A 16,185-nucleotide genomic window follows, 5' to 3' on the forward strand; every position below is an offset into this window, starting at 1 on the left:
AGTTGAAGCGACGACTGATCACCTACTGAGTCTTCCATCAGACAATGAAAAGTTTGTAGTCTACTGCGATGCTTCAAGGCAGGGTTTGAGGTGTGTGTTGATGCAAGTTGGGAAGGTAATAACCTACGCGTCTAGACAGCTAAAGGAATATGAACAGAGGAATCTCACTCATGATTTAGAACTGGCAGTGATGGTGTTCGCACTAAAGGTATGGAGGCATTATCTGTATGGAGAGAAGTGCGAAATATACACTGAATATAAAAGCTTAAAGCATTTCTTTACTCAGAAGGACCTGAATATGCACCAAAGGCATTGGCTGGAATTGGTAAAGGACTACGACTGTGATATTTTGTATCATCCGGGGAAGGCCAATGTGGTGGTCGATGCATTGATTCGAAGGGGCCCAAGGCAGTTACTCAGTTCTAGACAGATATCAGAAAGGCTAGCTGAAGAGATGACTAGAGAGGGAATTGAATTGGTAGTTGGTCAGCTAGCCAATATCACTCTTCAGTCCACGGTCCTTGAGAAGATCAGGGAAGCGTAGAAGGGGGATCCACAGTTGAGGAAATATAGGGAGGATGTCTTAGCCGGAGTGGCTAGAGACTTTTCTATTTCTGAGATTGATCTGTTGAAATATAGAGGTTGGATATGCGTTCCGATGGATTCTGGTATTAGACGAGAGATTCAGGATAATTCTCATACTACTCCTTATTCTCTACATCCAGGTACGAAGAAGATGTACCAAGACTTGAGGACTCTGTATTGGTGGCCAGGGATGAAGAAGGATGTAGTGGATTATGTGGCCAAATGTTTAACCTGTCAGTAGGTGAAGGCTGAACATCCAAGGCCAGCAGGGTTGCTGCAGCCTTTAGGGATTCTGGAGTGGAAGTGGGAGGACATCACCACGGACTTCGTGGTTGGATTTTCGAAGACGTTAGGGAAACATGATTCTATGTGGGTGATTGTTGATAGGTACACCAAATCAGCCCACTTTTTTCCTGTTAGAACAACTCATATGGTGGAGCAGTATGTTGAGTTGTATGTGAAGGAGAAAGTGTGACTTCATGGGGCTCAGAGGTCAATAGTATCTGACAGGGACCCCACCTTCACCTCAAAGTTTTGGGAGAGCCTGCAGAAGTCTATGGGTACGCAGTTGCAGTTCAATCCTGCTTATCACCCTCAGAAGGATTGGCAGTCTGAGTGGATGATTTAGATACTTGAGGATATGTTACGGGCCTGTGTGCTGGATTTTGGGGGATCTTGGAGTAAGTATCTCCCTTTGATTGAGTTTTCTTATAATAACAGCTATCAAGTGACTATCGGAGTAGCTCCGTATGAAAAGTTGTATGGGAGGAAATGTAGATCGCTCATCCATTGGGATGAGATGGGTGAGAGAAAGTACTTAGGCTCTGAGGCTGTTCAGAGGACTACCGAGGCAATTGAAAATATTAGAGCTCGCATGTTCGCCTCCAAGAGTCGATAGAAGAGTCACTCACACGTGAAACGCAGGAGCGTAGAGCTTCAAGTTGGTGATCATGTGTTCCTCAGAGTTGCTCCTTTGAGAGGAGTGAAGCGATTGGGAGTGAGATGCAAGCTAAGTCCTAGGTTTGTTGGCCCCTTTGAGATTCTGGAATGGGTTGGAGAGGTAGCTTACAGACTGGCTATGCCCCCAGCTTTATCAGGGGTTCACAACGTATTCTATGTGTCTTTGCTCCGGAAGTACATATCAGATCCTACACATGTGTTGAGCTATGAAAACCTAGAGCTGGATCAAGAGTTTTCTTATGAGGAGAGACCAGATCAGATCTTAGGCCGAAAAGATAAAGTCTTGTGGAACAAGACCATTGCCTTGGTGAAAGTGCTATGGAGAAACAGTAAGATAGAGGAGGCAACGTGGGAGCTTGAGTTTGATATGCGGGATCGATATCCGATTTATTTAGGTAAATTTCAAGGACAAAATTTATGTAAGGAGGGGATAGTTGTAACGTCCCAAATCTGCTAATAAGGCTTAGTGGCTTGATTAGTATGTCGAGAGGGCAATAATTGATTTAAATATGTGATTACGTGGTTAATTGTGATATGTTTGTATTAGTACGTGATTATTTGAATTAAATGATTATATGACAAGACATGCATGTTTAGGTGAATTAAATATGCATTTGGGCCCATTAATGTTAATAAAGGCATACTTGTAATTTTGGCCCGTTGAGGGCATAAATGTGATTATATGTGTGTTGTGCTTGAGACCACAGGATTGTGGAATAGGGGAATAGTCACAATGAGGTTGAATACCCGGCTCGGGGTGATCCTAGGGGTATTTTGGGAATGTAGCACGTGTTCGGGAGTACCGGGTAACGGGTAGTCACTTAGCGATTATTTGGGTATGTCGGGATTAAATGGGGATTTATAGGACTATTCGAGGAATTAGCGGGAATGTGGAAAAAAATGATTTTTCCCTTGGTGGTGTTAGAAAGGCTAAGGATAAGTTAGGGCATTTTGTTCTGTTGTATTAAGGGATATATACACCCTTAGGAACTCTGTGGAAAGAACCAAAATTAGAAGACAAACACAACTCTCTCTCTCTCTCAAACACTTATTTCTCTCTCGGTGCTCTATCTCTCTCTCTCTCTCTCTCACTAAGCTTGGAATTTTTTTGAATTTTAAGGAGATTTGGCTGAGGATTTGAGGAAGCTTGAAGCTTGAGGTGTTTGGATTTAGCTCAGGGTCGGAATTGCAGTTGAGGTAAGGATTTTATTTTGATTTTTGATAGTATTTTTGCTGTAGTTAGAAGCTTTTCTTGAGGTTAAAACTTAGTATCTGATTTTGGGTTTTGGATGAATTTATGAGATAAGTTTTGGGGTATTAATACTGCTAATGTGCTTTGATATGAATTTTGGACATAATTCTAGGTTTGAGGTTTGATTTATGTGGATTTAAGAGGGTTGGCTCGTAGAAATGCATGGAAGTTTATGGGTTTTGGACTCGAGCCGCGGCCCTGTCCTTCTGGCACCGCGGCTTGTGTGTGCAAAGAGGCTGGGAGCCTCTGAAATTTTTCCCAGACATCATGGCGCAGGCAGGGCAGGGCGTGGCCCGTGTCCCACAGAAGAGAGCTCCAAGGCTCTCTAACTTGTAGCGTATCGCGATTCAAATTAAGGGAAATGGCCAATTTAGGGTTTTAAGCTCAGGAACCCAAATTTAAGGTTTCGGGAAGGGTTTTACTATTCGGTTTAATAGAATTTGAGGTCCCAGAGGCTAGAATATTATTCCGAAGTTCTTATTTGTGTTTAATGGTATATGTGAATGTTTATAATTGTTACGTCATGTTTTTATGATTGTAACTGATCGGCAATGGCTGGGATCAGTGAAGGTCGAGATCGTCGATAAGCATGATGAATGTAGGCTGAATGACAACAAGCATGTGGAATGCAGGTCGCCATGGCATGGCCATCCAGGGTGTTGTGCTCAACCATTTGGTGAAGACCGTGAACCCAATGCCTTGTAAAACACCTAGGTCAGCATAAGCCGTTATGTGAATAGTCTGTTATCTGTTTAAAGTTGTGTATTTATTGATTAAATTGTCATATGCTATGTGTGGAGTTTTCTTGCTAGGCCTTGGCTCACGGGTTCTCTATGGTGCAGGTAAGGGAAAAGGAAAGGTTGACCAAGCATGAGTTGAAGAGCATGGAGCGGCACGTACATGTTCGGCCTTCATGGCTGCCACGACCGGGGTTGTTTGAGGGACATGCTATATACAATTGATTTTGTCGCTTAGGTCGACTATACCTTAACTTTTGAATTGTAAATACATTTTGAAACAGTATTTTCTGATCCCAATGTATCACTTTTATGAGTTTAATAGATGTCCAAACCTTTTATACTTAATTTCCATTAAATGAATCTTTATTCCAATTTAATTACACTTTACGATTTAAAACCTCGATTAGCGAGCTAATGACACATTTTAAAATCACATGGTAACGACTCTAAGGTAGTAGGGCGTTACAATGCATGTGATTGTTGATTAAGCATGTTAAATGCTTTGTATCAGGATATTTGCTATATGATATATGCTTGTCTGCATTAGCTGGTTGAAAAGACTTGACTTATAAGTCAAGAATGGCAATAGCTCGTTGAGCGCTGGTCGAAAGCATTGACTTATCAGTCAAGGGCGGCAATAGCGCATTGAACGCTGGTCGATATGGTTAGGCTTAATTAGGAGCACATCATACATTTTTCTGACCCAATGGTCATGGAAAATTAAGCGCCAGGTACGCTTGGCCAACTCCAAGGCTGTTTATACAGAGGATAGGGCAATGGGCCCCATGTGACTTACTAGTCTCATATCCTACGGTGCTGAGCCCCAATATGATTTATTAATTATGTATTTTGGGCAACAGGCGCCGGTATGATTCATTGATCATTTATCTAGGGAAATTGGCCCCATATGATGCTGTAGTCATTTATATAAATGATATGCATGCATGAGTAGGGTTAATACTGCTAGGCATGGTTATTATAATTTGGTAACATGTTGTTAACTGCTTATGAGCATGTTTAAGTTTTCTTGCTGAGCCTTGGCTCACGTGTGCCATGTGGTGCAGGTAAGGGGAAAGGTAAGCTAGACCAGTCATGAGTTGGAGAGCTTCGGTGACAATGTGTACATATGCAACTGCTTGACCGCCACGACCAAGGTTTCTCAGAGGAACTAGGGTTAAACCCTATTTTTGCCGCTTAGGTCAGCTAGTTGTAATTACCCTTTTGAAACTTTAAACAACTTTGTAAACGTTTATCATGGGATCCCATGTACAAGTTAACATTTTAAGAAATAACTATTCCTTTTGACCGAAAATTTTAACGCTAAACCACTAACCACGTTTAGTTGCACGTTTATGTCCAAATGACTCTTTTAGCGAGTTTAGCACTATTTAAAATACACAGTGTAACGGTCTTGACTAATCAGGACGTTACAATTCCCTACTAATCCTCAAGCAACACCATATTTCCCAATTAATTCTAATATCCCCAAATAATCACCACATAACTTCCCATTACCCGATAAATCCCAGTAATGTACTGAATTACAAAAATATACCTAAGCTAATCCCGAGCTGGGTATTTAACCCCGTTGTGACTTTTACGCTAATTTGCTCACCAATATTGTCTCATGCCGAATACCTCAAATATATCCACATAATAATTTGGTCTAAATCACAAAACACATATATTTACAAATATACCCTCAACGGGTCAAAAATACTAAAATACCCTTCTAATAAGAAACGGATTTGCATGCATACTTAAGTCATATCATAATATAACTCACATAATTCATATAATCATAAAATGTACATAATATCCATTTATACCCTCCCAACACACTAATCAAGACACTAAGCCTTATTATTAGCAAATTTGGGGTGTTACAATTTCTTTTTTGTATATTTTCAATATATATCAAATGAGGAGTAATGAAATATTGATTTTTGCATCTAGTTTATACAATTGTGTAATGGAGCATAGTGCTAAAAATTGTGTCAAATATATCACATATTGGTTTTTTGTGCCAAATATAACAGAGTATTTACATCTCCACTGAAGATGGTCTAAGCTTTTAAGTTTGTAACCTTCACTTTTCTAAAATAAATTTCTTGGTTCTCATTTGAAGCTTTGTGCTGTTTAGTTGTAATATTCTCATCCTTTGTTGTAATTTCCCAACAATAAATCTCAATTTAGATTATGCGTGCGATCTATTTTATTGACAACAATGTTGTACAGTATAGTACTGAGAAAAATGACATTAAACATCCACATTTTCTACATGTACCACAACTATACATACATACATGTATATATACCGAAGTATGACATTTTTCCACTTCAATACAAACATTGATAAACTTATAACCAAAACAAGTACATATTAATTAATAACATGAAGCAAACTAATTCTTTGTGAAGAGGAGTTTGGAAGAGGTGGAATACTCTGTTCATGTCTGAAGAAGTTATCAGGATCAATCATGGTCTTAACAAGTACCAACTTATCAAAATTAGCCTTGAAATACCTATTACCAAAACCACCGGACTCAATGAAATTCGTCTCATTTTTCTTGTTCATCCCAAGATCAAGATCTCTATAGTTCACATAAGCCTCCCTTGGAAACTTTGATACGTACGGAGCCATGTAACTATAAACCTTCCTAATCCAATCAAAATGCTTAACTGAGTCTTTCTCTTCGTCTTGCCATAACGACAGCCACTGGATCATGAAAACGGTGCCGTTTCGATGAGGGAATGGCGTTTCCGATTCCGAGACCTTGCTCATCATTCCACCATAGGGAGTCCAAATCGTTAAAGGAGAGTCCTCTTCTGTCATCCTCTTCCACAAACCTTCCAACCCAGTTTCAGGTATTGGTTCTCTGACAAAGTCCGATTTCGCTTTGAAATAGTTCTTGAAAGTTGACTTTCCTTGGAGAAGAACTTCCGGTGGTGTTCCAGCCGGAAAACTGGCGATGTAAAGAACAGACTCAATCCAACTCATCTCCGTACAGTCTTTTTTGGTCAAACCCAACTCAGGAAAGCTCTTTTCCATGACTCCCATGAGTTTATCTGCGCCGCCGAGAAATAGGCCCTGATAGGCGGTGACTATAGTTCTTTGACTCTTATCGCCGCCGCCACTTCCGCCGCCGCTTGCTGTTTGTATAATAGTTCTAACGAAGAGATTTTCGTCAAGCTTGTCCACAACTTGTTGCCACCTATAGAGTAACTTAGTTGCTCCTTGTTCCAACGTCTTAGCAACTGTAAAAACCGACACTTTTTCCGGTACCGGCACTAGTTTTATCTTCCACCAAAGAATGATTCCGAAGCTGGCTCCACCGCCACCTCGGATGGCCCAAAACAAGTTCTCTCCCATTGAATCTCTATCGAGTATTTTTCCGTGAACGTCGACGATTTTAGCGTCGAGCACATTATCAACTCCCAAGCCGTATTTCCTCATCAACGACCCGTACGCGCCGCCGGTTATGTGGCCACCGATGCCTAAGCTGGTGCAAAGCCCAGCCGGGAAGCCATGAACTTTGCTCTTCTGCGAAATTCTGTAGTAAACTTCGCCGATGGTGGCGCCGGATTGAATCCACGCGGTGTTGTCCTCGATGTCTACATTGACGGCTCGAAGGTTTGAGAGGTCGACGACGATGAAAGGGGTTTCGTTCTCTGAAACGTAGGAGAGACCCTCGTAGTCATGGCCTCCGCTTCGTATTCTGAGATGGAGACCGAGTTGTTTGGAGCAGATAACGGTGGCTTGCACGTGGGAATCGTGCAAGGGTGTGAAGATAAACTCTGGTTTGGGTGCTGAAGGGACCAGGTAACGAAGATTTTGAGCTGAGGATTGGAGTATTGAGGTGAAGGAAGAGTCTTTTGGGGCGAAGAAGACATTTGAGAGTGGAAGAACTGAGAGGTCTGAGTTTAGTGAGACGCATTGTTTAAAGCTTTCTAAGGTTGAAGCTGAATCTGAAGCTCCCAATGAAGATTCAGATTGAAGAAGAAATATGAGTAGTACTGATAGTATTAGTACTCTCATGGATGGTTTCATCCAAAACGCCATGTTTAATATTCGAGTTTCTCTATGATCTGACTTGAAGTGTTCGATACCTTTTATAATAATATATTTAGGAATAAAAGTAATTTTTAAAATTATATATATTTATATCTTATCGAACAATATTTGACAGTCAAATATTTATATTTACACGTTTGCCTTTTTTTTTAAAAAAAAAAATTTGGTGGAATCTATAGTATAATATTTGAATTTTTATTTTTAGTTGACATGTTTATCTCAAAGTGTAATTTACATGCCTAAATTTCATCACAAATTAGTTTAACTAATAGTTTGGAGTTAATCATCATTTTACAAAAAAATATATATATAATTATTTTATGAATTCACAAATCATTGGTAGCAAACATGAAAAAAAAAATCTATTTTTGTACGATGAATAAATTAAAGTTTGCAACTTTTCTTTCCTTAAAATAAAACACAAGTTGGCCAACCTAGGAAAATATCTAGAGAGTTACTTAATAAATAATATTTTATCGTTGTTCATAAAAATAGTATTACTTATAATTCTATTTTGGGATGTTTCAAATGTATTGGATTAGCCTTGATGGGAAACTAAACAGAACAAATACAGATAAAATATAACGTGAAAGCAAGAAATGGGAAATGTCTTGGGGTTAAAGAGAAGATAAATGCGCGCATATATACAAGTGCATATGTAGCGTAGTGATTCGGCTATACATAATGATTATTTCAATGATCTATAATGACATAAAATTACAAAACTATAATATTAAGAAATGAGAGATATAATATAGGTAATGAGAAGAATATTCATCCAGGTTCAATTATCCAATGAGAGGTTTTGGAGTAAAGCAAAATCTTGGGGTTGAAAAAGAGTTGCTTTACGCTTCCAATTACATCCATAAACACAAATGATCGTTGTCATTAGAAATAAATAATAAAAAAATTTAAAAGATTGATGGATGCTTATCGCTTCACGGTTTCAAGTAGTGTGGTAGTATTGTTTAGTCCCTATAATTAAAATGTCATTACTTGTCTTCATTGTTTAATTTGTTGTGCCATGATTTTTGCTATATAAGAAAATCAATCTAGTGAGCGCATTTTAGGAGCCGAGGAGTGGCGTGAGGCAATCGATTACATGGGCGGTCAAGCATAACTGTACAGAAACCATTATGATATGTATAGTTTTAAAGTGTTTCCTTATAAGATAAATGCCACAAATAATATACATGATTCATATTTTGTTATCGCCCAAAAACGGGTATTCTTGTAACATCCTCCGTAAAAGGTCCATAATGAACACTTATAACGGTATCAGACAATTAGTAATAACATGAGAATTGAGCATGTGATATAGGGTAATCAACATTTTACTCTCAAAGTGGGTGTAAGTTTTCGTTAAAACCTTACCTCCAGAACGGATACTCCAATCACAGAAAAGAGTGTCAGGAAGGAATATCATTAATGATTGACTTCAGCAAGAATGAGGTGCCTTACAAGGTTGGGATAACCAGGCCACCAAGAACATGAAGTACGGGTCAGTGCCGTCTAAGATGTGGTCAAGGAGTTTGAAAGGGAACAATTTCCTAATCTTATCCAGAGATTTGCAGATCAAAAGTGCATGGCAGGTTGACTCGATACCATACCCACAAATTGGGAAAGACACATCAATGTTCATCCTGTGATTGTTGAGGCTTCCTAAAGAAGGGAGCCAACCCAATGAAGCTCTCCACCCAATTTTTTTTTTTACTTTAGGTGGGATTTTAAGGCCCCAGATCTTTTTCCACCAAGGAGATACTCCTGAAGAGGAGGAGGCCTGCCCAAGTCCCATAGCCCGAACAACGAATCAATAACCACTTCGAATGCTATAGAAGCCATTGTTATCAAAATGCCACACCAACTTGTCTTGTCTATGTCGAGAGATAGAAGGAATAGATAAAATAGCAACAACTTCATGGATGTAGAGTTCCAGAATGTTTACTTAGCCTAGCTAGATGATAGTTAGTATTAGTTAGTAGTATGTTAGTTACCGTAGATTTTTGGTTCAAGTCGAGACTTAATTGGAAACTCATAGCAACAGTTATGGATTTTATAAGTTTAATCTATAGTTTAAGAATATTAATTATAATATAATGTTTGATTAATATTGTTGGTCATAGATATATTATTTATTATAACCTAAGGTTTAGATAGAGCCATTAAGAGCATGGCACTTGTCATAGTCATGATTATTAAGGAATTAAGTATTATTGATGAATAATTTTAATAAAAGAAAGATCTAGAAGCTCTAGAACCTTCCAGAAACTATTAGGATTGTATTATGACTCAGTCAAAGCTGTTACTCAATTCAAATTATGCTGAAAAAAAATACAAATACGTGTTTAATATATTCACGTATGTCGATAAATCGCAGCATAGGTGTAACATCCCACGTCACTATGGCTGCTTCCTAGAATGACGACTGGCCCTACAAACCAACACGAGTCTTTCCAGCGTTCTTTGTCCTCACTCGCACACTTCCTGGGAAAACTTCCCAGGAGGTCACCCATCTTGAGATTGCTCCAGGTCAAGCACGCTTAACTTTGGAGTTCTCAAGTCATGGGCTACCGAAAAGAAGATGCATCTTGTTGGCATAGGTAGTATCCATCAATTCATTTAAGCCATCTTTAACTGTGTAGTCCCATACCTACACAGTCTTAGAATCATCACACTTGACCTCCCCAGGCGGTGTGGGATTGCACAGCTTTACCCGGTCTTTCCCCCTACGGATCACGGGATACTGATTGTCACAATCACCCCCCTTAGGAGTCCGACGTCCCCATTGGCCACACTTCCGGCTGGGTCAAGGCTATGATACCATTTGTAACGCCCCACGTCACTATGGCTGCTTTTTGGAATGACGAATGGCCCTACAAACCAACACGAGTCTTTCCAACATGCTTTGTACTCGCTCGCACACTTCCTGGGAAAACTTCCCAAGAGGTCACCCATCTTGAGATTGCTCCAGGTCAAGCACGCTTAACTTTGGAGTTCTCAAGTGATGGGCTACAGAAAAGAATATGCATCTTGTTGGCATAGGTAGTACCCATCAATCCATTTAAGCCATCTTCAACTGTGTAATCCCATACCTACACAGTCTTAGAATCATCACACCTGACCTTCCCCAGGCGATGTTGTGACAGTCAGAATCCCGTGATCTGTAAGCGTGCTTGACCTGGAGCAATCTCAAGATGGGTGACCTCCTAAGAAGTTTTCCCAGGAAGCGTGCGAGTGAGGACAAAGCACACTAGAAAGACTCGTGTTGGTTTGTAGGGCCAGTCGTCATTCCAGGAAGCAGTCATAGTGACGTGGGGCGTTACAAATGGTATCAGAGTCTTGACCCAGCTGGAAGTTTGGCCGATGGGGACGTTGGACCCCTAAGGGTGGGTGATTGTGACAGTCAGAATTCTGTGATCCGTAAGGGGAAAGACCAGGTAAAAAGCTGTGCAATCCCACACCGTTTAGGGAAGGTCAGGTGTGATGATTCTAAGGCTGTGTAGGTATGGGACTACATAGTTGAAGAGGGCTTAAATGGATTGATGGGTACTACCTATGCCAACAAGATGCATCTTCTTTTCGGTAGCCCATCGCTTGAGAACTCCAAAGTTAAGCGTGCTTGACCTGGAGTAATCTCAAGATGGGTGACCTCCTGGGAAGTTTTCCCAGGAAGCATTTGAGTGAGGACAAAGCATGTTGGAAAGACTCATGTGGGTTTGTAGGGCCAGTCGTCATTCAAGAAAGCAACTATAGTGACGTGGGGCGTTACAATAGGGGCCGATATATCGCCTATGGAAGATACGTAAAACACGTCGACTTTGTACGAACGATCGAACGAACCTCGAGAATACTGGGGGAGGCGATATATCGCCTAGGGTGGGCGATATCGGCTCCATGAGTGTAGTTTTGAAAGTGTGACTTTTTAAATTTTAAAAATACCCTTAACAACTTAGGCCTGCCTTTGAACGATTTTGACTAAGTTCTGGGCGTCAGTTGAATGAAAATTCAAATCTTTTTCATTTTAAAATCATTTATTTATTCAAATTAAAAGGGTTTAGTTTCACTCCTTGAACTCTATAAATAGGACCTAGTACTCAGACATTTTGTTCATTTTTCAAGCATTTGATCAGAGCCTCCAAGGTGCTAGTGTTACTATAGAGAAATACACTTGGTTTTTGGGTTAAAGCTTTATCATTCTAAGCTTTTATAAACACTTGGGAAGTGAGGTTTAGACCAATCCATAAGGTCAACCAAGGTATTTCTATTCCTTAAGTCCCATTCTTTATAATTCTTTAGTTTTCTTTAGTTTCTTTTATTCAGATCCTAACTCTTGTTATTGATTCTTAATTAGGTATTTGAGTTCTTGAAACTTAAGGTCCTTCTTGGTAAGTTTCTTCTTGATGGTTTAGTTCCCACATTCATTCTTTATTCTTAAAGATTCTCAACCTTTTCTACTGATGGTTTATAGGAGTTTCTAAATCTTGTTCTTGTTCCCAAATATCCCGACTTTTGGTAAGGAAAATAGGATAGACTTTACGTGCTTATTTGTTATGTTTATGTTATGTTAAGTTTATGTTATGATATGTATATGTATAGTATGTTTTATAGTCCTTGGGCATATGACTTGTCTAGCTAGCAAGCCTCAATAATTCATGGGCATATGACTTGGTTAGTTAACAAGCCCCGAGAAGTATGATGGCCATTGTAGTCCTATATGATATATGTTTTTTAGTCATATGTTTATAGCCTTATGTTTATGATCTACGATTGTTAGTAGATTTATCCTTGCTGGGCATTAGGCCCACTCCTTTATTTTTAGTGTGATGCAGGAAAATATATATGAAGGCGGAAGGATTCTTGGTAGCATGGCTTGTGTGTTAAGGATGAATGGACTCAATGGATTGCGTGTCGATCGAGGACGAAGTTATTTATTTTTAGTATTTTAAATTATGTTTTCTTTATGTAATTCCGTACTTAGTATTTAAAATTATGTTTTATGTTTTGTAAACAATGAGATCCCATACCCTATCACATTTTATACTTTTATGTTATTGATACAATATCTATTTTAGAGTTTCAATAAAGTTATGAGTATTTCTTATGTATGTTTTATTTAAAATAGTAGCTAAGTTTAGTAGTTTTTAATGGTCCAAGGTCTTATAAATAGTTGGGTCATTACAGTGGAGAAATGACTAGTTAATTAACTCAGCATCCCATTCCCCCGAGGTTAGTCTCAAGGACGCCACCCTAATATCCTCCTGTAAGGAATGAGGGGATCTAGATAAGAAGGCATCTCCAATAAGAATCCACTTATCCTTGTAAACCGATATCGCCTCTCCATTCACTACACACCATCTCGAGCCTTTATCAAAAATTTATTTGCCCCATAGAATACTTTTCCACATGAAAGAGGCATTGTTCTTGCTAGAAGCAAAGTGAAAAGAAGTCTTAGCAAAATACAGACATTTAACTACCTTAGTTGCAAGAGAGTCTAGGAAGTTATAAAGCCTCCAGGCTTGTTTGGCTAGAAGAGCTTGATTGAAAAGACACAGATTCTAGAAACTAAGTCCGCCATCATTTTTGTGCCAACACAGACGATCCCAAGTGCACCAATGCATTTTTTTTTCCTTGTCTCATTTCCACCCCACCAGAAACGGGCACAAATTCTATGGATCTCCTTGATGAGTTCTGTGGGAAGTTTGAACAAATTCATTGTATAAGTCGGGATAGACTAAATAGCTGCTTAAGCACCTCCCTTCCTCCCATAAAGAACAGCTTAGACTTCCAACTGAATATTTTTTTCCAGATTCTATCCTTGATAGAATTGAACAAGTGTTTCTTTACTATGCTCTGCAAAGCACGTAAGTCCCAAATATTTTTCATGAGAAGCAACCACCGAAATATGCAAAGACTTAGACAACCCATCAATCATTGAACGATCTGTATTTGGACTGAAACAGATTGTGGAGTTATCAAAGTTAACCTGTTGACCAGAAGCCTTCCCATAATCTGATAGAATCTTTTTAAAATAGGATCCTCGTTCCAAGGAGGCTTTGAAGAAGAACAAACAATCATCAGCGAACAGGAGGTGGGAAATTGTATGGCCAATCCTACCACAGGACAATCCTGAAAGGGTACCCTCAGAGTAGTGTTTCTTAACCATGGAAGAGAGACCCTCAGGACAAATTAAGAACAGGAATGGGGACAAAGTATCTCCTTGTCTGAGACCCCTACTAGTCAGAATTGACTCATGTTCTTGTAAAGTGTGGTTTGAATACCTTGTTATCATTCATCACTGATGGTACTTTGCATGGAACTGTATTCAAAACAAGGTCCATATCCTCATCTGATGGCCGATCTGAAGTGAAAATACTGGTGAAATAATCATGGGAGATTCCTACTATGTCCTCGGTACCTACCACCTAATTTCCATGCATATCATTGAGGCCTTGGATAAGGTTCTTCTTTGTACAATTAGAAGCACACTTGTGAAAGAAACTCAAATTTTTGTCCCCCAGTTTCAACCAATCATTCTTTGCTCTAGCTGACCAATATTTTTCTTCTTTCTCATAAAGAAAATCCAGCTCCTTCTCCAATTTATGGTATTTTGCATAATTCGAACTAGCCAAGTTGGCATCAATTAGTTCCAATTCTTTTATTTTCCTGGAAATAGTCCCACGATGCCTTTTGTAGACATTTTTATTCCAACTATTCATACTCAAAGACAGAGAAGACACATTAGCAGTAACATTCAACAAATAATCATCTAACTTGTGGACCCATCCTTTGTCCACCATCTCAATGCAGTTATCCTCAGTGGCCCAAGGTTTTTCAAAGTGGAACCTATTGTTCCTCAATCTTCTAGCATTGGAGCTCACATCAGGGGGCACACAGTGGAGAAAAATAAGGGCCTATGGTCCGAATCTAGAAAGCCAAGGTGCTTGACATTAGACAAAGGAAACTGAATAAGCCAATCTTGGTTGCAAAGGAACCGATCAAGTCATTCTTGCACAAAGGAGGTTTCTTGTGTTTGTTGCACCAAGTGAATTTTGGGCCAGAGAAACCCAAGTCCATCAAACCGCAATCAATAATAGCTTCTCTGAAATTATTCATCAAATACCGTGGCCTAAGAGGGCCACCCTCTTTTTAACCATTGTGGATAATTTCATTCAAATCATCCCCGCACAGCCAGGGGCCTTGGAGCTGGTTGGCCAAACGACGAAGCAAGGCCCAAAAATGGGTTATAAGGTTCGAATCTAGTTGCCCACACAAGCCGTTAAAGCTCCAAGGAGAAGCGTTCTGTGAAACAACAAGAATATCTATATAAGCTTTATGGTATTCAAGGAGGTGGATATCCACATGGTCCATCCAAAGCAAGCAAAGAACACACTTCTACCAACCTTTTCCACCACCAATTTACTACTAAACCCTAGTCTGAAATGAAGTAATTTCAGTTGAGAAGAGGTTCCAATTGTTTCGGATAAAAAGACAATATCAAGAGCAAGATTCTTAACATGTGTGTGGAACGCTTGGAACGTCATTTCTCTACCCACACCTTGGACGTTCCATGCCAAAACATTCATAATGACTGGCGGTCCTGCTCTGCAGGCACCACCGATAAACTCAGATTACAAGAATCAACACCATCAACGTCAAGACTAGGAATCTTACTTGAGGCGTTGGACAGTTCCTTCTTTTCTTCTGTATGAACCAAGCATGGAGTCATCACTTGATTCATTGTCTTTCGCTTAACCACTCTTTTTGGACCTGGAGCAATAACAAACTTGTCTCCATCTCTTGCTTTCTTACCCCTACTTCCCAATAAAGTGGACCATTTTAAAGTTGCAAGAAGCACTCTTCTTTTGCCCCCAAACGTCGGTAAGGAGGAGTTGCTAGGATCGTGTAAAGAAAGTGTTGAACCAAGCCCAAAAAGTTGGCCACTTTCAGGGACAATCGACGGGCTTGAAAGAACCAAACTCATATAATGCATGGGCTGCATGGGGGACATGGAAGGGTACATTGAGGGAGACAATGATGGCTTGGGAGAATTCGGTAAAGATTCACTAAGCTGAGAGCTAGTAGCTCCACTATTACACGTGTCATGCTTCATATCATCAATAGATGGATTGGGTACCACGACAACAGGGGGTTCACGTGGTGATGCCATGGTCCCAAGAGGTGGAGATTTGTCTTTTTCTCCAATATCAGGTAAGTTAAAACCAAGAATCGGGATAGAATTTGGTTTCCCCAAATAAATAGATTTGTTTCAAGACAAGGTTGTTGAGGTGTCACCTTTCCCATTGACTGTTGTTGATAGCTTGTGATCAGATGAGGCCTTGGCTTTTCTTTTAATATTGCTTTCCTTTTCTTGAGAATTATTTCCTGAAGTGTTGCTCACCATATTTGACTTCCTGAAAATATCTCCAGGTGAGTGAAACTTACGACTAAGATTGATGTCCCTTGATTTTCAAATCTGAGCTCCACCCTTGCCAGAAGAAGCACCACTGCCACCACCAGTTTGAACATGAATCTCACCACTGGATAGACCTGATGGGTCCCCACCTTTACCCCTA

General features: G+C 39.7%; 2 protein-coding genes across 2 annotated transcripts; both read right to left on the bottom strand.

Annotated features, from left to right (window-relative positions):
- Positions 1-5,767: 5,767 nt before the first annotated feature.
- Positions 5,768-7,653, bottom strand: LOC133800813 (monolignol oxidoreductase AtBBE-like 13). The gene has a single exon (XM_062238879.1). The coding sequence runs from the start codon at positions 7,598-7,600 to the stop codon at positions 5,921-5,923; it is 1,680 nt and encodes a 559-aa protein (XP_062094863.1). The 5' UTR covers positions 7,601-7,653; the 3' UTR covers positions 5,768-5,920.
- Positions 7,654-14,034: 6,381 nt separating this feature from the next.
- On the bottom strand, positions 14,035-14,409 carry LOC133799535 (uncharacterized). The gene has a single exon (XM_062237544.1). The coding sequence runs from the start codon at positions 14,407-14,409 to the stop codon at positions 14,035-14,037; it is 375 nt and encodes a 124-aa protein (XP_062093528.1).
- Between the last annotated feature and the right edge of the window lie 1,776 nt (positions 14,410-16,185).

Source organism: Humulus lupulus, chromosome 9, assembly GCF_963169125.1.
Source record: "Humulus lupulus chromosome 9, drHumLupu1.1, whole genome shotgun sequence".
NCBI lineage: Eukaryota > Viridiplantae > Streptophyta > Magnoliopsida > Rosales > Cannabaceae > Humulus > Humulus lupulus.